We start from the raw sequence: 24,647 nt of genomic DNA on the forward strand, positions 1-24,647 counted from the left end.
TCCCCTTCCCTTCTCATATTTGCTGCTTATTTGGGCCATTTCTCAAAGAATTACTTAATACAAAAAAGAAAAGATAAAAATTACCCTTGTGCAGTGTATCTGAAAGCAGGCAAACTTATGAGAAGGACTTTGCAACTGGTTTAAAATACTCAGTTTAAAATAGAAAAAAGTGTTCGCCAGTGTAAGTTCTAAGTAGAGAAGCATTCTTTTTGAATATTTAGTCTTGTTTCATGATAACACAGTAAAAAAGGGTAGTTTCATCTTGTAATCTCGAAGACTTTGATGCATTTTCTCTGATCAGTTGAGCAAAGTCCCTAAGTATTCCAGCCAGATTTTTCCTCAAAAAAGTAAGTACATTTTGTGTTTTATAAGAGATACCAAAAGTGATGCTGCTTGAAATATTTAAATGGCCTAAAAGTTTAAATCATATTTACATGAAAAACTTGAAATTTAGGAACCTAAGTGGTGTAGTCAGCATGAGATTTCCCTCCCCTGCTGTGGTGAGACAACAGGGAAGAGGGAGAGCAGTTCAGTCTTCACACTCGTTTAATCTTCTCCTGAAAGTGAGATCATGACTTTTTTCTGCTGGGAAATAGACCGAGACCACAAGCTCATTCCATTTCATATAAATCACCAAATTATTAAATAGTAACAACTTCTTGTTTCTCTAATGGAAATTTCCTTTCAGGCAACGTCTTAGCACTGCAAAGTATCATATCCCCTTACTAATATTTTATTTTCCCCTTGATTTGATGCAAATTTGATATAGAAACAGTGAGCAGAAAACACACTTTCTTTTCTTTGTCAACTTCCTGTAGGAGTTCTTCATATTTTCTGCGGAGTTGGGAGAAAAATGTGAAGCAATAAGTGAGAAATTGGTGCATCTGGAAGATCAACTGCAGACTTCCTCCTGCAGAGTTGATGAAGGAGTTATTCATATCCTTTTTGATATAGCTACAGATATGTATCAATCTGTGTAAGTATGTATGTGAAATACTTGCCTTTCAGATTCACATGAAGTACTAGTTCTTAATGTAGATTAAATACAGTAAGCAGGGGAGAATTGATTGTCTTGCTAAAGTGGGCGTTTTTGTTGTAGCAAGTTTTCCTACAGTGCATTTTCACTGTGGTCTGATCCAGCTTTAATTGATTTAAACAGAAGTTAGTTCCTTGTGAATTGAGATCAGGCACTGAAAAGCCTTTATTTTACTGTTAAAATCCTTTTGTTTGTAATGGTCATATAAGCAAATACCTAGTGCACCAAAAGCTGCATGGGTACAAGCGTCCACGCACCTGCATTTCCCAACATGATTTAGTAAAATTAAGTGCTACATCATTGACACAGACTGTGTATATTGTCACATGTAGTTTGGCTTTTTTTTCTTTTTTAAAAAAATTGGCAGCAGATGCATCATGTGGTGTCCTATGCAATTTAGCCTACCTCTAATGCTCCATTGTAAGTAACCAAATGGAATGTTGTCTTATAAAGCACCCTTATCTCTCTCTGTGCTTTATCTGTCATTCAGTGTCTGATTGAAGATTGCTTAACCTTTATGTGGCATGTGTTTGGCCTACATCTGTGGACATTTTTCAAAATTTAAGAGCCCAGAGTATTGTTTCATTTGTAACTTTCATAGAAAAACTTACCACAAAAGAGATTTTGTTCTTCTAAGAAAGGGGAAAGAGAATAAGAACAGTGAGGCTTGAGAAGATGAGAATACTTATTTAGTGGAGAAGAGGTCGCAGGCAACGGCATAATGAAGAAAGATGAATACATTCAGGTTGGAGAGATTCGCAGAGAAGCCCATACAGACACCTGAAGGTGAGTTGAGATGATGATGGTGCTAGGAAGGATTCGGTTCCTCCTAAGCTGAGGCAGGTAGTCCTGCAGGAGAGAGTTTAGAGAAAGGATAATAAACAGGGTGGAAGTACCACTGTGTTTTAGGTAATTGGGCCCCTATTGCCAGCTCATTGCAAAATTCCTATTTTAGAGACTTGGTTTCTATAAAGGTGTCAGAATGATAAACTTGGGGGGGGGTGGGAGGTTGGAAGATGCTGGGGGGCTTTGCATCAGAGGGGGGAAATCCAGTCACTAATTTGTTACTATTTCAAATCTTTCTTTTCTAAGTGTTTCAATGAACAGAGAGATTATTTTCGTGTTTACCACAGGCCAGTTTGTAATATTCTTTTCATTATATTTACGGTGTGTGCGCTAAGTTTCAGTTGTGTTTCCCCACTGTTGTTTGTGAGCGTTCTTTTCAGAACTATATGGATGTGTGCAGAGCACCTACTTCCTTTCTCCCTTATGTATGTTTGCTCTCGAATGAGAGATTTTTCTCATTGACCCTAATAGTAGAACACTGAGGACTGGAGTTAAGTGTTCTTTGCGGTGGACTTAAGTTCATATTCAAACAAAAAGGTCAGGTCTGATCATAGTTACAGTTTACTAAGTAAGGTGAAATAAGATGAAAAACTGCTTTTTTGATTCCTGATGAAAATACACTACAAGTATGTAAAATAGTAGTATTTATATTTTCTATGGACCATGCATATTTCTTTGTAGCTGTTGAAACTGCAAGAGTTAGTTGAAAAAATAAAATCTAATCATTGGAAGTTTGAGAAGAGTTGTAGATTAGTCTTGTTCTAAGCCACAGTTGTCTGATATAGATCTGATTTCCCCATCAGTGAAATTTATCTCACTTTATCTAAATACAGAAGTGAACACTCTGTGATATCTTGGTCCTCCTAGCAAGACCATCAGCCACAGAATAAGAAACCATGTTTAAAACATAGGGACATACAGAGAATCAGTGCAGTAATGTAACTACCCCTCATTAACATTCAGTTGCTATTTCAGAGGTAGTCCAGATCAATGTGCATAAAATGGTACCATCTGGTACATGTAATCGCTGTGCTATACTTCAAAAAGGAATGAGAAAAATAGCTACCACAGTGCTACAGACCTGTAAATTGTTTTTTTAAATAAAAACGGCTTAGTGCCTATAAAATAAACTTTCACTCAAACTATATTGCAGGAACTAGCACTGAGATTGGTACCAATAATTAGCCCCAGTAGAAGAATTTATGAGTAATAGATGGATCTATTTTTTGCACAATAGTTTATTTGGTTTTAAATAAAACAATTCCTTATCCCAAACATTAGTCTTCATTAAAAATCTGTAGAATTCTGAAAGCAGGAGCTTAAAGATCTGGAATCATAATGAAAGCAGGATAAGTTTTTCAAACTCTTGTTCGCTGGTTATTTTCACCTTTCCTCTCATCCCCCAAAAAATTGCCTTACACATGAATGTTATAAACTGTATTAGGTCAAAAATCTGAATGGGGGCTGCACAGATGTAGATTAGTCCTGTCACCTGATTATTAAAAGAATTTTAAAGACTCCAGTGAGAAAAATAAATTCCTGATGCTCTCGAGCCATTTGCCAATGTTTAGTGTGTCATAGCTTTGATTAATTATTAAGCTTGTATTATAAGAAAAATCCCAGATGTCATTGTTTTTCATTCTACGTTTTGATGGCATGGAACACTTAAATCAACCATGCTGCTCATAATTGCCAACACGACCTGAACAAAGGAGAAATCCACCAATATTTCTTGGTCCTTAGTATAGGCACAGACCTGCTTGGGATTTTCATTTATTATTGAAGCCTTTCACAGCAAATATTAAGCTGTACTTTTGTATAAAAAGCATCAAACAATAGGAGGGGAGGGAGGAGGGGAAGAGCTCCTCTGTAACAGTGTGACATATTTGCTAAATTCTACGTAGTATAACCAAATAAACCCACAAAACATTCAATTACGGTTAATCATTGGTGAGTGCATGAAAGCAGCCCACATTATTAATTGGAAAAAACAAAGGACGAGAGGTGACTCATTCTGATGTCTACAGAGCTGATGAGAGGTATTACTTTCCTGACAGTAAAGGCCTGGAATTCCCAGTAAAATTAAATGGACCCTATATTGCAATTTCACAGTCATTTTTGTTCTTAATTAGCAGTTACATTTTGATAGACAATTTGAATGCATGTAATAATTTCTCCCGGTGAAAACACTTTTGTTGGAAGAAAACCTGGCTGGACTATTATTATAAAAACAATCCTCATTCCTTGCCCTAAAACAGGCATTTTAAACGGTTATTTTGAAAACAGAATTTTGTGTCTAAATGTTCATTAGGCACTGCAAGTCACTTGGCTAACCCTTCACCTTTATCATATGGCAGGCTCTCATACAGGTCTTGCTTTACCCCAGCACAGGTTTTTGACAGACTCAGGAGTGTAGAATTCAGCCCCTGAAGGTACCTCACTGAGCAATCTCACCCTGGGTAAACTTGCAAGAAATTTTGGGATCCCACAAGAGTGAGAGGTGGCAATGATGCCCTCTTTGATTTTATTTTGGATGACAGGGGGTGAGCCTTCCCAATATGTGTCATATTAAGAGGATGTGGTTCCAGTTGTATTGTCCATGCCGTGATGGAGGTAGGTCAGTGTATTTCCACCCATGTGCTGCAGCTTCTTTGCTTTCCATTTTCTGCTGGAATAAGTGAGCTGGAGACAGCTGACCTCCAGACCACTGAAGTGACCTATTTTTCAAAATGTGGCTGTCTTTCTGTTGGGTTTTTTTGCATAGCAGTTTTTGGGGGGAGTGTTTTGGTTTTTATGTGTGAGAGATACTATGTTATTTTGCAGAAACACATTTGTGGATATGAAGGAGGGAGACAGCAATGGAGGAGGGAAATGGGAAATTCTTAATCAGGTTTCAGTACCACAAGCATCCCTGCATTTTCTAAGGAGAAGTAAATGATCTTCCGAAGGCCACTTTTCTCTCTTGCTGTGAGAATACACAGGCTTCATATAGGATCAGTAGGGACTTCTTGGTGTCTTTGCTTCATTCACAAGAGTGCACTTCTAAAAGGCCAAAACCCAGGTCATTCCAAATAAACATTGAACTGTCTTGCCTCTTTGCTGGTCCTTTGGCACATAGCACACCCAATCACAGAATCCTCTAGTTGGAGGTGACCTCTTGAGATCATCTGGTCCAACCCCCTCCTCAAGCAGGGTCACCTAGGATCACATCCATTCAGGTTTTGAGTATCTCCAAGGATATCTCCACAAACCCTTCATGCACCATGTTCCAGTGTTAGACCACCCTCACAGCAAAAAAAAAAAAACCAAAACAAAACTGATTCAATTTCGTATTTTGGAATTTTTGCCTTAGTGGACACTAAGGGAGAAGAGTCTGGCTCCTGCTTGTCCATTCTCACCTATTTATAGCCATTTATACACATTGATAAGATCCCCCTGAGCCTTCTCTTCTCCAGGCTGAACAGTTCCAGCGCTCTCAGCATCTCCTCATGTGACAAATGCTCCAGTCCATTAAAGCCACCCCGTTCTGGACTTGGTCCAATAAGCCTTTCTTGTACTGTGGAGCCCAGAACTGGACCCTGCACTCCAGGTGGAACCTCACTAGTGCTGAGCAGAGTGGAAGGATCAGCTCCCTCCACCTGCTTGCAATGCTTTTCATAATCCAGCCCAGGAGGCTGTTGGCCACCTTTGGCACAAGACACATTGCTGGCTCATGTTCAGCTTGCTGTCCACCATGACCTCAAGTTCCTTCTCTGCAGAGTTACTTTCCAGCTGGCTGTCCTCCCTGGGTGTGTACTGGCACCTGGGATTAGGAGAGAAATGTGCATTACACAGTGGGACATCCACCTGAGCTTCTGTCTCCAGCCAGTGTAATATTCAGCTGTTAGAAACAAGCAGAATAGTTAAACAGGTTAAAAAACTCTCTCTCTGATTATTTCTGTTCTTCAAGTCTTAATTTCCTCTTCAGATGTCCAAAACTGCTGTTATTCTCCAAAATCCCATCGGTCCTTACCTCAGCCCTGTGGTAGTCCTTGACTGTCCTTCTAAGGCCTTTTGTCTTACAATATACTCTTAGTTTTTAATCTTTCCTATACGAAGGCAACTGGTTTGTATTATCTCTATGTTTTCTCTCTTTTTTTTCCATAAACATCTGTGCTGAGAGAACAGAAGATACATCAATGAACCCATTCTTTAAAAAAAATAAGTAAGTCTACAGTACTTAGTTCTGCTTTTTATCTCCTTGTACATCATGGACTCTGTTACGATGCTCAAGTGTGTTAAAGCGAGCAAGTCAAATGGGTGAAAACCTTCAACCAAGACAACGTCAGAGCTGCAGCAATGTTGCAGGATACAGATTGTGGTTTTGTGAAGCTGTTCCCAAATACTTTAATGCTTATGAGACATTGGAGAGATTTTGCCAGTTTTTCACAGGAAGACACCAGGACCAGAAAATGTTCCTAGTCGAAATTTGATTTGGTGTATGCCTTTGATACTGGCTCAATATTTGCAGCGCTGGATAGAGAATTTAAGCATGAAGGACGCATCTGCCTGTGGACCCATGCAAAACTTGGCTTTTTTCACTCTTAAAATGGTTGAAGCTGTTTATCCAGACATAACCTCTGTATATGAATAGAGATTCCATGCTCAGCCCTATAATATATATTTTGCCAAGCCATACAGACTTGTTTGACAGTTACTGGTCTACAGCTGATTGTGGTATTATTTATGAGTTTATTGAGACTTGCTGTAGGTAGACTATGCAGTCATCTTTCTTGTTGCTCCATCTTTCTGTTGCTTAAGAGTTTCTTTCCCTGTCTCCTTCATTTTCCTCTCTCCTTCTGATCTACTGGCAGGGAAACATTTCAATTTTGCTTTTTCTCTCTATCTGAAAAGAATTTTGTAATCACTTGGGATATTACAAATAACAGCATGTAGTCAGAGACTGTATGTAGAAGTAATTAAATTTCAGAGGCTTCACGGTGTTCATAAACTGAAGAATTTATCTTTTACCAGTTAGGTTTTCAGCAGAGCATCATGATTAAATTGCAGAGTGGTGGACAGTCTAGGACTGCTTATAAGAGGATAATAATGTTTCTTACTTCAGAGAAGATGCAAAGCATAATTAATTTGTCCTTGTACAGTGCTTTAAGATCCTAGGATAGGAGAGGTTTTGCGTGTGCTGCCATTACTTGCAATCAGAGGCAGATTCTCTTTAGATTAATAGAGCTGTCCAGAAATTAGAAGTGTGCGTGAACACCCCTGGTGAATGTATTAAGAGTGAAACATCATAGTAAATGTATGTAAATACATAAAGATGAAATTTTGAGGAACCGATAACAGAATGGAAAGCAGCCAAAAAGCTTTTCAAAGGCATAACTGTGGCTGCCTGAAATAGCAGTGATTTGTATAGCTTTCCCATAGTCTTCTCGTAGTCTCATTTTTTTGAAAGTAGTACCTCACTTTTTACAGTCACATAACCTGAGGGTCTTTTTTTCTTGACATTGCATTGACCTCAGGGTCAAGTAAAACAACATTTCATAATGGATGAGCTCTGTAAAGGATAAAGCATGTCCTTATGCGTTATCCTTCCTGTGCATTGTACTTTTGAAATTGAGTGGTTTTGGTGTCAGGCTGCTTCATTTCCCTTGAAATGAGTTTCTGTGTCTCTTGGAGATCATTTGACCACTTAGTGCTGGAGATGAACTTCTCTCTCCCTTGATCTGCTTGGGTTAGCCTTTTGGGGCCTTGCCCTCCAGCCATATCTGTACAGAGGCCTCAGTGAGAATGGGGTGGGCCTAGGGCTTGTTCACATCGACTTGGTTGTTGGTTTAGAGCTTCAGCAGGCTCTGACATGGCTCACACTTGCTTTGCTCTGCATGTGGTGTAAGCTATGGAAGAGAAGATATGGTTGGTTGTTTCACTGAGCTACACCCATTCCTTGCACTTGATCCAGCAGTGGATAGTATCACTGAAGTAAGATTATCAGCAGAAAGGCTGATGTATTGATGGTGCAAGCTGTGTTTATTCCCAGGAGAGACTAGTCATCAGAACAAAAAGCTCTGCTGCCTAGGAAGCTTAGACACTTAAAAACTTTTGCATGTCTCAGCAGTTAGGACTATCTCCATGGAAGTCCTGCCTTCATCTGCCAGTCTGCTCACTGCTGCACCCCCTCATCTTCTTGTTACCACCACCTGACACCTTCCCTCTGTTATTTTTGGAGCTGGAGAAGAGAGAGTAGGGGAAGGTCTTTTAAGAGGTGGAGCCATTAGCCATCATTTTCTTCCTGGGTGCCTTGCCGGAAACCTGAACTAAACAATGGCAAATAAAATGTGGAAAATTCTCCTTTCTTAATGAAATTAAGTATTTTTACTGAATTATCAGATGCTTTTCAGGTGGCCCTTTTCCTTTTAATGCACAGCAGTGTGACCTTGCTGCTGCTAATCTCTTTGCTTTTCAACTTGTTCAAAGCATTCACTGTGGAGCCTCATATTACTTTATATTTGTGTTTTCTGTGCTATAATTATACTGATAATTCAGCTAAGATTAAAGCCTTCTGGCAGTAAGTAGAGCAGAAACACTTTCTCTGCTTTGAGTTAATTTTGCCGCTTACCCAGATTCCCACCCTGCCTTGCACAGCACATCGTGCCGAGCTCGCTAACGCCACACGAGCTGTGGCCACTTGGCTTGTCTCAGACTGCTCCCAGACCCCTGTTGCCTTCACCAGGGCTCTCAACTCCACCCTGGTCTGCATCTGTGGCTTAAAACTCCACCCTCCATCTAGCAGGGAACTCGTGGCTAGTGCTGCTGCCACCATAGTGCAATTTCTTCATCTCCTTCCTTCCCACGAGAACAGTACCAAAGCAGTATCCCCCATCCCCTCCCTTTTTTAAAGTGCTAAATAATGCCACTTGAGAACTTCAGTTTGCCTGGATTTTTTTTTTTAAAAGCAAGTGTGAGAAATGTATTAATATTTAATCCAAACAATTTGGAAGAACTTGAAGCTACAATTAGATAGCCATGGCCATCTGCTGTGAGCAGCAGAACAAGAATTTATTTAATAACTTGGAAAGAGAAAAGGGACTGCCAATCACCTATAGATTTATTCCTTAATAAAGCTTGCACAGTCTCTGCAGAGGGAGATCCAGGTGGTGAAGGAGACACTCCAGACCGTGCTGGTGCAACTTCAGCCAGCCAGGGAGGCAGGAGAAGAAAAGGCTGGAGACTTCCTCTGTGACAGCTGGTGTCCAGGAAAACAAGACTTGAAAGAATAATGAGCAGAAAGAGCTGGTAAGATGACATTAATTCACAAAGGACTGCTTTTAGTAACTGAATACTGTTTTACCAAGCCTCAGGGATCTCTTCTCTCCCTGCATAACTAATAACTAAATCAATTATGGAGAAACAGAGCCTGGAGGTCTATCATCAGAAGAATTCTACACAGCCTCACATGTTTTGGCACAGATTGGGAAACAGCTTTCAGAGCAGAGCATCCCCTGTAAATGTGTAGATTACAAATTGATACATTTCAAGTGAGTCTGCAAAGCTGCCTTTAATGTCAGTGAAATGTTCTCCTTGAAGACTCGTAAACAGTATCTGTCTTCCTTACTCATGCATTTTTTTTCCCGATTTAAAAATGTAGTGTTAAAGCTGGAACATCTAGTATTTCTTGAAAAATAGCTGTAAGAATAATAAGAACTTTTTTTTTTCCTTTGGCTTAAACAGCTTTCTTACACTGAATGTATTTTCACATTCCTGCTAATAATTAAATCAATAGGATGAAATTCAAGCTAACCAAGTTCTTTCAATTGAACTTTGGACCTCATTTACTCAGTAGTGTTGAGTACAATGGAGGTAACTAACAGCAGCCCCTATAGGAGTAGTCTAACCCTTTCATTTAGGTATTAATATAAATTTGCTTTAGTATTACAGGGGTTGTAACACACAAAAAAACTACTGTGTTGGTGGTGTGTGTTCCTTATATTTAAATATTGTATGAACAATGTCATATGATTTAAATCTCCTTGTAAAGTTTATTACTATATTACTTTGATCTTCCTTATAAACTTCAGAACAAATGCAGATTTTTTTGCAATAGACACATGTATATATACATACACATACTTAAACATGTATTTTTATAGGAAATAAAAGCAATGTTCAACTGTTTAACAAATATAAATTACCTGTATTTAGATCATTGTTCTAAACTAAATGCTTTTAGGAATTCATTGGATACTCTTACTTGGATACTAGGATATCTCTGATGTCACAAAAAATTTTGCTTCTGCCATTTGTTGCAGAGGGAGAATTTGAAAAAAAAAAAAAAAATCTGACATTTTTTTTAAGCCAGTAGACGAAGCAAGTTAGTACTATACTTTTCAATACTATTTTTCTGACATTTTTAGAATTACTTTGTTTCTGCTGTTTCAATTACTCGTTTTATAGCCACATTGTGAAGGTTTTTTGCAAATTTTGAAGATCATTGGACTACTAGCCCACTAAGATTGTGTTCTTTTTCTTTGTGTGTTTTAATACTAGTTGGAACTTCTACCTCAATGTTAAGAACATAGGGAGGGAGGGCAAAAAAAGTGCCAGGCAGCTGAGATGGACAACTAGATTATAATTGCATCCAGGAGTATGAGGTTGTCAAACCGGGGGAGCAGAGCTCAGGTGGTTTCTGTAGTCATCAGATCCTCGGAGTGGAATTACAACCCTGTAATTCAGAACATGGTTGACTTTTCTTATTGTATGATATATGGGTCAGGATCCGTGTTGTGGTAAAGACTCTTGGATCTTTACCTTGCATGGACACTGCTACTTGGTTCCCAGTTCCCCTCAAAGGAACTCTCTTGCTGCTCTGCTGCTGCTCTGTTTGACAAGTTTCTTCCTTCCAGTTTTGCTGGACAGTCCTTGTTCAATACCTACCTCCCCGTAGTAGATTTGGCACTTTCTGGAGCTCCCCAGACAGATGCTCAAGGCATTCAGTTCCAGCTCTAGGCAGCCCAACAAGTGCAGGCAGCAGCCTGTGGCATGACCCCCTTCCACACACTGAGGGGTGTGTGGAGTTCTGTCCTCTGAAAAGGTAGTGCCTGTAACATAAATAGTTTGTGGGCACTGTGTGTGCCTTAGAGCCACAACTGAAGCCTGAAGGCTTCCTCCTTGCATCAGCCAGGACTTAGAAACAGGGAGAGTAACCAACCATCACAGGGGCAGGAGAGCAGCACCCTCCTTCTCTCACTAGCAAGATTTCTTGAACACATTCCCGTTCAATTATAAAAACTGCGTGGCTTTTGTGTTTCACAGCTTCAGAGCACTGCTGCATTTTAATAAAAACTCAACTTTGGCAACCACTCTAATAAAGACACTGAACTCCTGAGGAGAAGGGAAACTGAATCAGTCATAATTCATGTCTTATTTGTAGCTGTTAACATATATTTTATACATGATGTGGACTACTACTACTTTAATTTATTATTCCATTAACTTCTCTGTTTGTTGTGGGAAGTTAGAGCCAGTAATCGTTCCTTTTCTCAGATGTGCTGAATAATAAGCACCCTGGAAAGAAAAAAAAAAGGTATACTATGCAATGTATCAGCTGTCTTTTATCTGTGGATAGAAAACTTCCAAATAAAAAGAAGTATGTTTTTAACTAGCCCAATGTCTGTTTGCATTCTGTGCAGTGTACAAGATTTCATAAATTTCATCCTGAGGCAGGGGGCTGGATGGGGAGGGGAGGAGAGGAAAGGAGAAACCATGTGTGTGACTATTACTCTGCTGTTGACAGCAGCGATTCCTCTGCTTGGGAAAATCTGTGATGCCTTCTGGAAACAGTCTAAAGACACATTCAAGACTAGAGTCTCACAGCAAAATGTAGCTATTTTCAGTGTCAAAGGGAGAGAAATATCATGCACTGAGCTACACAGACAGGTAAAACCTGTGCTTGAGTCCTAGCTTGACTCAGCCAGTCTTGCTGAGCAACCAAATCCTTCCTGCCTGCCCTCCCTCAGTTCCTCACCAGTGTAGAAGGATCAATGGAAGGCAAGTATGACTGCACACTGGCTACAGCAATATCTGAGGTCAAAGTCATGCTCTCAGACACCCTCATTGCCACAATGAGAGGTAGGAGAGTGTCTGTGGTGTCCCAAAAAACAGTTTCACACATGCTTGCTAGGACTCTGTCACCTCCAGGTGGACTGGTCTCCCACCACCTGCAAACAATGATTCTCACCAGAAATAAGGCACTTTCCTGCCTGAGACATGTGATCTCCCTATCTAAAACCAGAACCCTGAAACATTTGAAGAGTACATAGAGGCATATAGGCTTTGTGTGTAGAAACCTCTGCCACAGCAGTGGAATTACAGAATAATTTAGGTTGGAAAAGACCTTTAAGAGCATTGAGTCAAACTGTTAACCTAGCACTGCAAAGTCCACCACTAAAACCATGTCCCTAAGCACCATATCTACACATCTTTTAAATACCTCCATGGATAGCGACTCAACGACTTCCCTGGGCAGTCTGTTCCAGTGCTTGATAACCCTTCATGTGAAGAAATTTCTCCTAATATCCAATTTAAACCTCCCCTGGTGCAACTTGAGCCCATTTCCTCTCATCCTATCACTTGTTACTTGGGAAAAGAGAACAATGCCCACCTCACTACAACCTCCTCTCAGGTAGTTGTAAATGAAAGCAATAAGGTCTCCTGTCAGCCTCCTTTTCCCCAGGCTAAACAACCCCAGTTCCCTCAGCCATTCTTCATAAGACTTGTGGTCCAAACCCCTCACCAGCTTCATTGCTTTTCCAAAGCACGTGCAGTGGACTGCTGGAGGAGAGCCGCAAGATGAAGACACAGCTCACCTTGAGCAGTCCATTGCATGTGCTTTGGAGGAGGAGCAGTTGGTTGTGTTTAATACGCACACACATACCCCCAGCGCACAAACATATTCTCAAGGGACTAAAGAAGACAGGGAGGAGGGAAAAGCACCCCAAGTGGTGTTTAGCTCCAGCCTAATATTTCTTTTCGCAATCAATTAGCTAATCCATTCTTTCTAAAGTGTGACAGCTCAGGCTTTTGCTATCATTACTTGCCAAATCAAGATAAGCACATTTTTTCTAGAGCACTGGAGAAGGCAGTTCAATAATGGGTCCCAGATAGACAGTAGTGCTGGAGAGAGCCCCAGGGCAAGATTAGAATAATCCTTATGTATCCTCTTAGTTTGCTATCCTATTAAAAATGAGACTGAGACCAAGAGATTTCTTTTTTTTTTTTTTAGTCTCAGGGATTAACGTGCTACAAAGAAGCTCTAAAATATTATGCACATGTGGATATTTTTTCTGCACTGTTAAGGAAGATAATACAAGTTTCTAGAGAGATATCAAAGAAAAAGAAAAGAGGGCCTATGAATACAGAAGATTCTTTCTGAACCTGAAAAGCAGCCAAGCCAGCAGCCACAGTAAAGCATTTCTTTCTAATGAAGGCTTGAATATGAGGTCTGGGAAAAGAACATCTGGGGTTGAGTGAGTAAGGAAATGTCTGAGTTCTTCACATGCATTGTATCTAATCTAGTCACTCTCTCCTTGTTTCCTTGTCTGCAAGAGCAGTGTCTTAGGGAAGGGGGCGTTGGGGCATTGTCAAAGACACATGCAAAGTCAATGCAGCACTAGGATATTTGTTCTTTTAATCGCCTGCAAAGTTGAACAAATAGTTTATAAGCAGTACAGGAATACTAAGTAGAGAAAGAGAGAGAATATTAAAATAATCAGAGTCACATCTAGGAGACATATGGAGAAGTGGAAAATTAAGAGACCTTTCCACAGTGACAATCCAGTTTACAAGGGGAAGAAATACAACCTTAAAATTTATTACATTTCTGACAATGAGACTATGAAATACCAAAGCAAGCCCCTCTGGGTTTTCTTGCCAAGTAGGCACAGGATTTTAAGTGTATCAGCTCAATCCCAAAACCTAGAGATTTGTGCCCACTCTCAAGCTTCCCTGTAGGAGCAGCCCCAGTGCAAGACTCCGGAGTTGCAGCCTGGACCCAGGCACAGCTCTGCACATAGGAGCTCCTCCAGGACTATGCTGGCAGTCCGCATCACAGGGATTGGGTTAGAGATAATAGGACCAACCAGTTCCACCTCCTTGGGGGCTTAGGTGGTGAAAGGGACACATCCATCTTACTATTTCTGTGCTCCTTCAGAAACATAAAAAAATTTCTTTTCCTATTTTTTTTTCTTTAAAGTATAGTTTCAGAAAAAGTTCCTCATGCATCCTCCATGACCTGAAATTTAAAAAGACCAGGATTGTTTAATTTCTTTTGGCTCAAAAAAAGTAGGGTCAAGCAATGAGACCTATTTGTTCTCAGCTATTGTCTGATGACTTTAGATCACAGTCTACTTCTTTACTTTCAATAACATGAGACCCTGGAGCAGCAGCTGACTGGTTGACCAGGCTCTTTCCCCACTTAGATGGGCAACGTTGAAGAGTAGGAACATGGCATTGCCATCCACACACGGCTCTGACAAGACTTTACGAGTGCTGCCAGCTCTGCTGCCCCCACAAAGTAAAAATGGACAAGGTTTCAGAAAAAAGAGATACAAGAATGGTTGGAGATTAGGAAAAACTAATTTCTTTACACCAGAAGACCAGCAAAGCTCAGTACAAATAACTTAGCCAACAGCCAAAAGGTGACCCGCTCATGTCCTTTAGCATTTACATGGAGAAAGATTTTCCACTACCTACTGACTGTTTCATTTAGCAGAATCCTCCACAACAGAAAAATAAGGTGTTTCTAGCAGGGAGAGTAATTGACCATTGGAATGAGAAACTCTGTCTCTCAAAGTTAAAGCAAGCTTAGGATTTTTTTTTCTTTTCCCCCAGAAATTGTGAAGAAAGCCCTCCTGCATCCCAGATGTAACACATTTGATTCAGAAGACACCACAACACAGAGTTTGTTTATACAGCCTGCGTGATATGTACAGCACTGAGGAATAGTCACAGTGCTTTACCTTAAATATTGGCATTTTCTTTAATTTAAAAAAAAAACAAAACCCACACAAAAAAACCCCAAGCACAGAAAGAAGAAATGCTTTGTAAACTGTTGTTTAGCTGCAGAGATGGAGTTGGAGGACAGGGCAGCTGAGTGTCTGCAAGTTGGAAAAGCCTATTTACCTACTCTCTGATCTTGACCTTAGCTCAAAAGGGCAAGTGAAACCAAACGTTAAGGAAGGGCTTATTGTAAATCTTTCCTGGGATGACAAGACTGAAGTTGTTACAAAATGGTTCAGAGCCTGACTAGGCAGAAGCCTAGGGTTTCAAGCCAAATTTCCTCCGTCCCAGGGGCAGGCAGGTTAAACAGGCCTGGGGGCACATTTCACAGTGCAGCACCAGGAGGACAGGGTGGCCAGGGAGCAGAGGCAGCACCACAGCACTCACAGTACACTCCAACCTAAGAGGCAGCACAGCCGTTTGCACCACGCACAACATCCTCTGCGAAAGAGGAAAACCCAAAGAAAGAGGAAAACCCAAAGAAAGAGGAAAACCCAAAGAAAGCCAACCAGCACCATAGCCACCAGGCACTACTTGTCTCAGCTCATGGTGCTGGCATTTGATCAGTCTATTGCCATTTGTTTTCATTAAATGAGAAGGAAAAGGTGAAAAGAGCACCCTGCCTCTCACAGCCATACGTGATTTGTCATTGCTAATTTTCTATAACGAGCTGTAGAAAGTGAAGCCAGTCTCTTTCCATTAATCCTGATGGGAAATATTTCTTCTTTGTCTTCCCATCAAGTGCCCCAAATTCTTTGAATGAACATGTGCTACAGCTGTACCAAACCCCCAACTCTCCTTGAAACTTCTCCCTGGCATCATGGACAGAAGGCAGCAACACACAGCAGCTCTGCCAGCAGAGTAATACTCCCTGATTAGGACATGGGAACAGTAAGGCATCACCAGCTTTATTTCCTTCTTTCTACTGTGTGTGCTTTTTATTATCCCAAATTGGAAATGTAATATTGATTGGGTGTGCTTAAATGTCAATGCTTAATAATCCTATTGAAATAAAGAAGATCTTCTGTAGTGAGAAAAAGAAAAAAAAAGCAGCAGCAGTGTCGTCTCCTGAAAGATAAATAAATCACCAGGCCTGGTTAACATCTCCTCTTCTGAAGTTCTGGGGCTTCAGAAAGTTCTTCCTAGAAGATATATTGAGGCCAGGGGGGCAATCACTCAGGGATTTCTTTATTCACTTTCCCTATAAATTGGTAACAGAGCCTGTTTATCTTTCACAAAAGATATTGTTAAGTTTTGCCTCTATAACTGTAAATGGTTACTGGGCCATTTATATGGAAGGTGATATTTAGCTCTAGGATTTGAATCAATAGGAGAAAATAATCCCAAATTCTGTGTACGGAGAGTCCTCTACAGCAACCTAAGCAAAGTCCGCTGATGTCTCATGCTTAGGAGCTCCCAGGTTGCTTATCCTTCCCTTCAGTTAGTCTACCCCTGGGTAAAGGCTCAGGCAGACACGTGCTCCACATTCATCCCTTTAACACCTGCAACATATGGCTTATGCATGTCCTAAACAGTGCACGGGTTTGAAAGAAAGGAGCAAAATTCATACTGGAATTCAAAGATTTTTTTCCCCCCACTGCAAGTCATCTCTTCATTTCAGCTCTCCTCTCTGATCTCTCTGCACAGCATCCTGCCTCTGCCAAGAGCTGGCACCTCTGGTCCGGGACATGGGTGGTTGTGGCAGTCCTCACCCCTGCACTCCGCACATGTGCACGGGCACACACACACCCTCACACACACATTCGGTCCAAGGGAAAAACAGAGCCCAGATGCTTCACCCTGACTCCTTTGGGCGGAAGCCTGCTGAGAGCCTGTTGCTCAGGGGAGGCAGGCAGGCAGGCATGCCTGTCAGGGATTAAGGATTCCCAGAGGTCAGCTCAGAGAAAGCTGTTTTCAGCCGTCTTACACGCATCTACCTCTCCAGAGGCTGAGGCCAGCCAGGCACAGAGCAAAGCCATTTGTCTCTAACCACACACCCAAAGCGTCTACAAATCTCCCTATCTCTGCAAAAAACACTGACAAAATTCCACCAGATAGGCAAGAAAGGTTAGTTCCACTTGTTGAAGCGGGAGGCAAAATGTACTTTTGGGCAGGCAGGGGCTCGCCCTGGCAGTTCCCCCGGAGGAGGAAGAGCTGCATGATCCTGTCGGCACGGCACAGACCTGAGCTACTGAGCTCAGGCTCTCACAGGAGCTTATCAGCTGCAGTAATATGGTCACACACACCTTCTTTCCCATCTTTGCAAGGCCAAAGAAAATTCATCTGCCTGAAGATACAACAAAAACAAATTCAGGAGTCAAAAATAGTCTGGTTCTCCATCCGGCCCTACGAAAGCTCAGCTGTGTGATTCCAGGCTTTCTGCACCTCACTCTACCAGGCTCAGCTAGACTTAATATACCAGTCCTGTGTGGTTACTGCGTAGCTTGGTTATTAGTTGTGAAGGGCTTTAGAGAAACAGGAGAGGGGAACCTCTCATACTTGATAGGTTGGAGTTGCCTGTCTCAAATATGTAGTAGTATATGTAGCATTATACTATCAAATATGTAGCACTATCCCCACTAAAGGAAGATGAAAGGGCAAAGGTCCCTGCTTCTCAGGGTTTTTAAGCACATCAGTGATTTTGAGGATGCAAACCCAAGTCCCTAGTAAATTTTACCAATATCCTTCCTATAAAAACATTGCATGCTGGATAGCAAGGCTGTTCATGCTGAGCTTTCTAGTCAGTCTTGCTTCACTAATGCTAGGATGAAATCCATGTGCCTCTTCATTCTTGGTAATCACGTCTCCTGGCCAGTCTGTGGGAAGCCCCTCTGCAAGGATGTACTGTGTACCTGACACAGACTGTTCATCAGGCCCTTTTTTTTGGGTCTACATCTCTTCTGACTTGGGGCACCAGTTTGATTTTGAAAATGCTAAAGTGGTTCAAGGAGTTTTGAGGTAAAAGAAAAAACATAGTGATCAGCTATAGTTAGGCAGGGATTTGTGTAACCCCTGGGCTGATGAAGAGGAATGTTGTTCACAAGATATCCTCCATGAAGCATGTGCTGTAGGGAAAAAAAAAAAAGAAAAAAGACTCTGTGTGACCACACAAACTGCAAAACTCAGCGCCCATTAGAGGTCAAGTCTTCCTTATGACTTGGTGACAAGATTTCAACCGTATGCTCTTGTAAATCTCTCTCATTACATCATTGAATGCAGCTAAATTCTCACCCAGAGTGAACAAGTTGCCCTAGCAGGAGCCTCAAGTACAACATCAAATGCCAGTACTTCAACCCCCAGCCATTGGCCAAAAGGTTATGGTGCTATCATCGTCTCACCAAGAAGTGAAACAACTTTCCCCATGCTATTTTTAGGTAAGAGAAGGACTCAGCTCTCATGGAGGAAAAATATTGCTCTGGAGCAGCTCTCAAGTTGGGAGGGACCTTGATTGAGTTTTGACAGGCACCACTCACATGGGTGAGTCCAGCAGGCAGCTCTATTTCCCACAGCCTCAGCTGCTTCCTAAAAGCCTGACACCGATTTTTAGCTCCTCTTTCCACCTACTGTTGCCCTCTGGCCTCCTTCTTCAGAGTTCGTCCTTGCAGAAATCCAGCCTCTTCAACAGGGGACATGGTAAAAGAATTTATATCAACAGCTGTCGAAAGGACAGCTTTGTCTACACCTCAATACACACATTCCCACCCCACCCTCTCCCACACTAAATGTTGAGTTTTGAACTGCCTACCAGGCCTGGGAGGGCAGGTGGGTTTCAATCTAACAGCTTTCAAACATAAATAAGAGGCAAAAAAAAAGCCCAGAAAGCAAATTGCACTGCTTTGTTGAGAGTCTCAGATCTGCCAAGTGCTCCCTGCCACTTTTAATCTCAAGTCAGAGTAATCCTTTAAGAGGTTTTGCTGGAGGGAACATTACAGCATGCAGGATCATGTAGAGCTCTCCAAGGAGAGTCAAAGTGATACCAGGAGGAAAACTGAGGCAAGAGGTATGCCACTGAAATGGCTCCCAAATTCTGCTCTTAAAATGTTAGGGAAACCTGAGATTAGACAGACATTCACACAGGATGCTTGTAATGGCAGCAAGTGCGTTTCTGTTCTGAATTGCATCTTTACAAGCAGCACTGACCCAAACACAAGATTTAAACACACGGAAGAATCTACTGCCCCTTTTGGAGTAACAGCTGAGGTGCTTAAGGAAAGCTTGACCTATGGTGACAATAAGATAAAGAGCTCTGACATCTGCAACCACATCCCTACAGCATCTGAACTCCGCTAGGGGTCCTTGTGTGTCTCTCCCCTTTGAAACTGGTATAAGACAGTCCTCTCAGTTCATCTGTTTCTTGCTCATAAAATAACAGGAACGGTGACATTTGTCACTGAAACTTTGCACCAGAAGGTAGACATTGCAGAAGTAAAGTACAAGCCTGGCTCCTCCAGCTCAGAGACAGATGTGAAGCTTTCAGAGGGTGATAGGAACTTGCTCTTCTTGCAATAAACAGAAAACAGACTCAGGCCAGCCACTGCAGAATTTCTACAAATTACCCGTGGGTCTGACATTTTTCATCCAGTGAGCAGGAGGTAAGAGGCAGGTCTCTTCAAAGGCACAACTTCGCATGGCTTATTTAATAGTTCCCTCTATGTAAGGGCTTGTAAGACCTCAGAGCCCACCATGCATTTGAATGTAGCAGCATGGCCATCATTGGATTCTCTAAGGAAAACACTACATTACTTGGATTTTTATATTTCACCTCCCATCTAAAAAATGTTGTGAACGTTTTCCCCCCAGCTGAAACAAAGTCTCTTTTGCAAATGGTGTGGGAGTTATTCTAACATAATGATACTGCACAACTGTTTTAAAAGGGAAAAGGAAAGATGTAGTCCTCATTTTTAGTGACACTATGGGAATAAAATGTAAATCAGCAATGCTAAAGATCATTTGGGAAGAACAAGGTATTTATTTTTACAAAACAGGATCTGTCTAATTAGTCTAATTAAATATTGACAGCCACAAAGGGGTATGGATCCATCTTCTCAGCATCCCTATCGTGACAGAGGTGGTTACATATTCGTATGTAAAATCTGCCTACACTGGTCCACAGCATGAGTCACTAGCAACACTATGTCAACAGCAAGACAGTGCAGAAGGTGGTGTATGTCCCATTCCTTGTGTTAGGGGATTAATAATAATAGAAAAATCCACCTTCCCCCCCCCCCCAAAAAAAAAAAAAAACCAAAACACACAACCCAGTCTTCTTCATGAAAAGATGAGGTGAGGTAAGGAGTTCAACCACTATCTCCTCACACACTTGGAGTTAACAGCAATATTATTTATGCCAGACTATTTTGTGTGGAACGAGTTTTGTGCTTTATGCCAAACCAAGGACAGTAACTTCTTTCTCCCTCACAAGATCGGCAGTCTTGCAAACCTAATATAAAATAGCAAAACAGCCTTCTTCACCCAGGCTCATGGACCAAGATGGAAAAACCTGTGCCTAAGCACAGAGCCAATCCAAAGAAACAAGGATCCCCCACCATTTGCCTGGTCTGCACAGGGAGCTCCTACTGAAAGGGTTTCCTCCACCTACTGCTCCTTTCCATTCTGCACCCCACATTGGAGACCTTTCTCACTCCCTGGATATCCTCTAGCCCATTTGATAAAATGACTAATGTGCACTTTCCAAGCAGCATCCCACTCCAAGGCAGCATCCCACTCTGTGGCAGCTGCTCAGGGGCAGGAGTAAGGAGCTTGCCATTCCCACCACTGGCTCTCATCAGTTTCATACCAAGAAGAGAGGGGAGGGATTATCCCACCACTGACCCACCGAAACCAAGAGAAGTAAATGCAGAGATCAGCAAACATCAGCTCATAGACAGGTGTTCCTTGTTTCTTGCAGCAATCAGGGCAGATATTATCTAGATGAGGGCAACAATCAGGACTGGCTGGCAGACCCTGCAATACCCTCTTCAGAGGAAGATATCCCCACTTAATCTGCAGGCTCATTTCCTCCTTCTCCACCTCTCAGCCCTTTGGTACTACTCATTCCTGTCTGCACGTACAAGACCCTGCTTTCATCATGATATGGGCTAATTAACCAATTCTAACACAGTAATTAGCTGGTAAAAGTAGGTCTACGTTTTCTTATTTAACACATAAATGCTGTGGTTCGTGCACCAGGGAAGCTGCAGACAGTGGCTGGGCACATGTTGGATGGCCATGCCACCTGCCACACTGCCGCTTGCGCCTTTGGCACAGCTCCATGACGCTGAAGAGCTGCTGTGCACATGGTGACAGTGTGCTCTGTGTCAGGAGAGGCAAGGAGACGTGGCCGGACCAAGGGAAAATCCATATCTGCCTCAGAAATCACCCCACCAGTGCGTCCCACGTGTTCTATTGAGCCAGATCACACTTTTAACACACCAGACATGTTTTGTGTGAGAGCTCTGGCATGCCCATATCTGTGTCAGATAACATTTAACCAGTTTAAAAGTAGCTCTGAGGGTTGGGGAACCTAGGAGCTTGTTTTGACTCAGTAGTCACGTCACGGGTGGTGGTGCCAAATAGTCTATAGACAGGGAGTAACAGCTCTATTGTGCCCCACTGAACCAGGGAACAGGATGCGCATCTCCAGGAGTGCTGGCAAAGCAGCATGTCACATGCCACTTTGAACCAGAGATATCAGCTTACTCTGCAAATGCTGCCAAGTTTCAAATATCAAATGCTCTGCACGAACATGATATTTCTCATCACTTTCCTAGGGCCATATTGCCCAACCTCAGGGCCATATTGCCCTTCTCTCTATTTCCAGCTCGCAGACTTCTTAGTGAAGTTTCAGTACTTCTCTTAACTCTCTGGTCGCACTGGATAGAGAATATTGAGGAACAGACCCTGTCTTCTGCCCAATGCAAATGCACTGTGTGACTTAAACTAAGAGAATGTTTTATTTTGGGAAGGTACTTCTGAAGTTTCTCAGGATAGATAATATTGACTATCTTGGAGCAAGACAGGACCGGAAGACCAGTATCCACTCTAACACCCATCAGTCCACGTACCCTGAATTAGGAAGTGTGGCAGTTAGGAGGCCATTAAGTACTAGACAGGTCCAGCCACAGTTCTGCTAAGCCAAGCAGTGCAGGGTTGTCTGCCTGCACCCCTGTGCTGGGTGTCTGACGTGTGAGCCAGTCTGGATACATCTGTCTCTCTCCTCCTCCCATATCCCTAACCACAGGTATTGTATCCCAGTGCCACTGAAATGAATGGCAATTTATAACACCTAGTGTCTGGGACAAAGGCACACCATGCTCTGGATCGGTTCCTGCCTTTTGGCCCAACAAAGGACCTCTGGGGAGCCTGGGGAGGGTACTGAGGGCCCACCCACATTTCCAGAGGAACACATGAAGCTTGCTGAGAGAAACCCCATTATTAGCCCCTATGAAGATACCTCCACCTCATAGCAGATGGCAGCATCGCATGCTGAAGCATTTTTTGAAATGCTGTATGTGCCAGGAAGCAGTCATGTCAGGTTAGCAGTTCACAAGCACACTGGAGTTCAGAAATTCATTTACTGCTGTTCCAACACTTCCCAAATGGCACTTGCGAGACCTGCTGCCCCTCCATGACTATTTTGCTATTTCCCTGCCCCCAGTAGCTGGAGGATGCATTTTTACGTGTTTTCTCCCCCAACATGGATTCCTACAAACACATAACTTTTCAGAAATACTCTGAAAGGTGAGTTACTCCACAGCACAGCTCATCTGCCTCACCTGGTTTTGTACGTCTTTAAAGAAAACACATCAAATAGATCCAGGGTCCAACAAGTTATGGTTGCAGAATCCACAGGAATGTGAACTCCACAGGCTGGCTTCAGGCCACATTAGCACGTAACACGTGCAATGCAAACCATGCAAACAGCATGCAAACCACGTAACACAAAGCATAGTCCAGACAAATATTGAGCTGATGTTATCAGGTGATGCTATCTCACTGCTGTTCCCCAGTTAAACATGAAGTGTTCAACACTACAAGTGTTAAATGTTCACATCGCAAGCCCCTCTAGCATCCTCAGTTTCAGGAAGTATGGAGGATGCTCAACAGCTTAGTGGAAGGGTCAGTTACTTCATTGCATGCCCTGATCCCTTGAGGTTGATGATTTTTAAATTTATATTTCAGTCCCATTTAATAATGTGTAAGGTGTTCCAACTTAGCCACAGCCTCCTTTGACTACAGGTTGCAGGTGGACATTTAAGTAGTCACATTCCTCAGCAGTCTCTGTAGCTTTTAAAGGCTTGGACGAGTATGAAAGAGTGTTCCCTCTGTCCCAGCAGAGGCATTAGCAAATTATGTCAGACAAAACATTTTTAAAAGGGTACTGTCAGGGCTATCCAAGCAATTGCCAAAGCTAAGGGGGAAGAGCTCAGACTCAAATGGTGAAATGCCAGCGAGCAGCCTGAGCTGAGCTATCCCCTATGGGGACTGGGACCCTGAAATTGCAGCGTTAAGCCAGATAATAAGAAACATTAGAAGTCAAACTGATGAAGCTGAGGTGAGTTTATTCTCAAACGTGAGCAATGTAAACCATGATCTGTGATTTTAAGATTGCTTGCATTTGCAAAACTAACAACACAGTAAGAAAATGAGAACACGTAAGTAAATTCCTGAATTATATTTAAGTAAATCCCTGATTATGCTGTCCCTTAAGGCAAGGTGAGGTTTTCCTGCCTCCTAAACGTACAATTGAGGTTATGCTCCCAAAAAGACAGAGAAAAATTGTCACTATCAACCCGAACCCAAACTGTCGGAGGGCAGCAGCACCTTACTAGAAAGGTCCTACTGGGGTTAAAGAAAAAAGCCACAAGACGTGTACTAGCACATCACAAAGCAGTGTCTGATAATTCTGTGTTTCTCTAGCCCAACATGACCAGGTCCCATGGGTTACAAATTCATGGATTAGTATAATCCATACAAATGCAATTACAGATCTTTATGGCTCTTAGCAAGCTCTGCATACTGGCCACATGCAGAACTGCAAGTACTTCTCTAATCTCATTTTCTGATATTTTTTTTCCCCAAAAGCACGTCTCCAAGTCCTCCTTTATCCAGACTGAAGTTCGATGCTTTTGATCTGTCGGGATTGAAGACTATATGCTGCTGCCCAGCACAGAAGCTTATTTTTCTTATCTCTTCCTCCACATCCCCTTTAGTCTGTATGGCCACAAGAAAACATTCAGAGCAGACGTCAGGCAATGAGGTCTGTAACACCAGTCAGATTTTAACTACAGGCCTGTCCCAGACTTTGCACAGACACCGTGCTCCTCTTAGGCTAAGTGCCATGGCAAGACTTGGACGTTGGGACTGCTGCCCTAACGGAGGCAGTTGTAGTTGGCCCATGCCAGCAGGCTGCACCGAGCAGAAGGACTGTCTCTCTGCCCTGCCCTCCCAGCTCAAATGCCTCGTGCAAGGGCTGGCTCAAGGCAATGCAAACATGAGAGCACGGGCACAGAAGAATCAGCATTCCCCTCCTCTTCTACAGTCAGGGAGGAAAGTGGCTGCCTTTCCAGAAGAAATCTCCCCGGAGGGCACCATCATCTGAAAAGCCTTCCAGTGGCCAGTCCAAGACCCAGACAAACCTGTGCTACACCTTCCTCTGGCCCTACATGCATCTAGTTTAGGTAATTAAAACCTAATTCCTGTGGGGAATTACTAAAAC

At 42.3% G+C, this 24,647-nt stretch overlaps 1 protein-coding gene across 1 annotated transcript in view; it reads left to right on the forward strand.

Annotated features, from left to right (window-relative positions):
• Positions 1-9,153, forward strand: part of DISC1 (DISC1 scaffold protein) — a 207,306-nt gene extending 198,153 nt beyond the window's left edge. The window contains exons 13-14 of the mRNA XM_074164698.1: positions 819-929; positions 8,998-9,153. Coding sequence (XP_074020799.1) covers positions 819-929; positions 8,998-9,153 — 267 coding nt within the window. The remainder of the gene's footprint in view (positions 1-818; positions 930-8,997) is intronic.
• The last annotated feature ends 15,494 nt before the right edge of the window (positions 9,154-24,647 follow it).

Source organism: Numenius arquata, chromosome 2, assembly GCF_964106895.1.
Source record: "Numenius arquata chromosome 2, bNumArq3.hap1.1, whole genome shotgun sequence".
NCBI lineage: Eukaryota > Metazoa > Chordata > Aves > Charadriiformes > Scolopacidae > Numenius > Numenius arquata.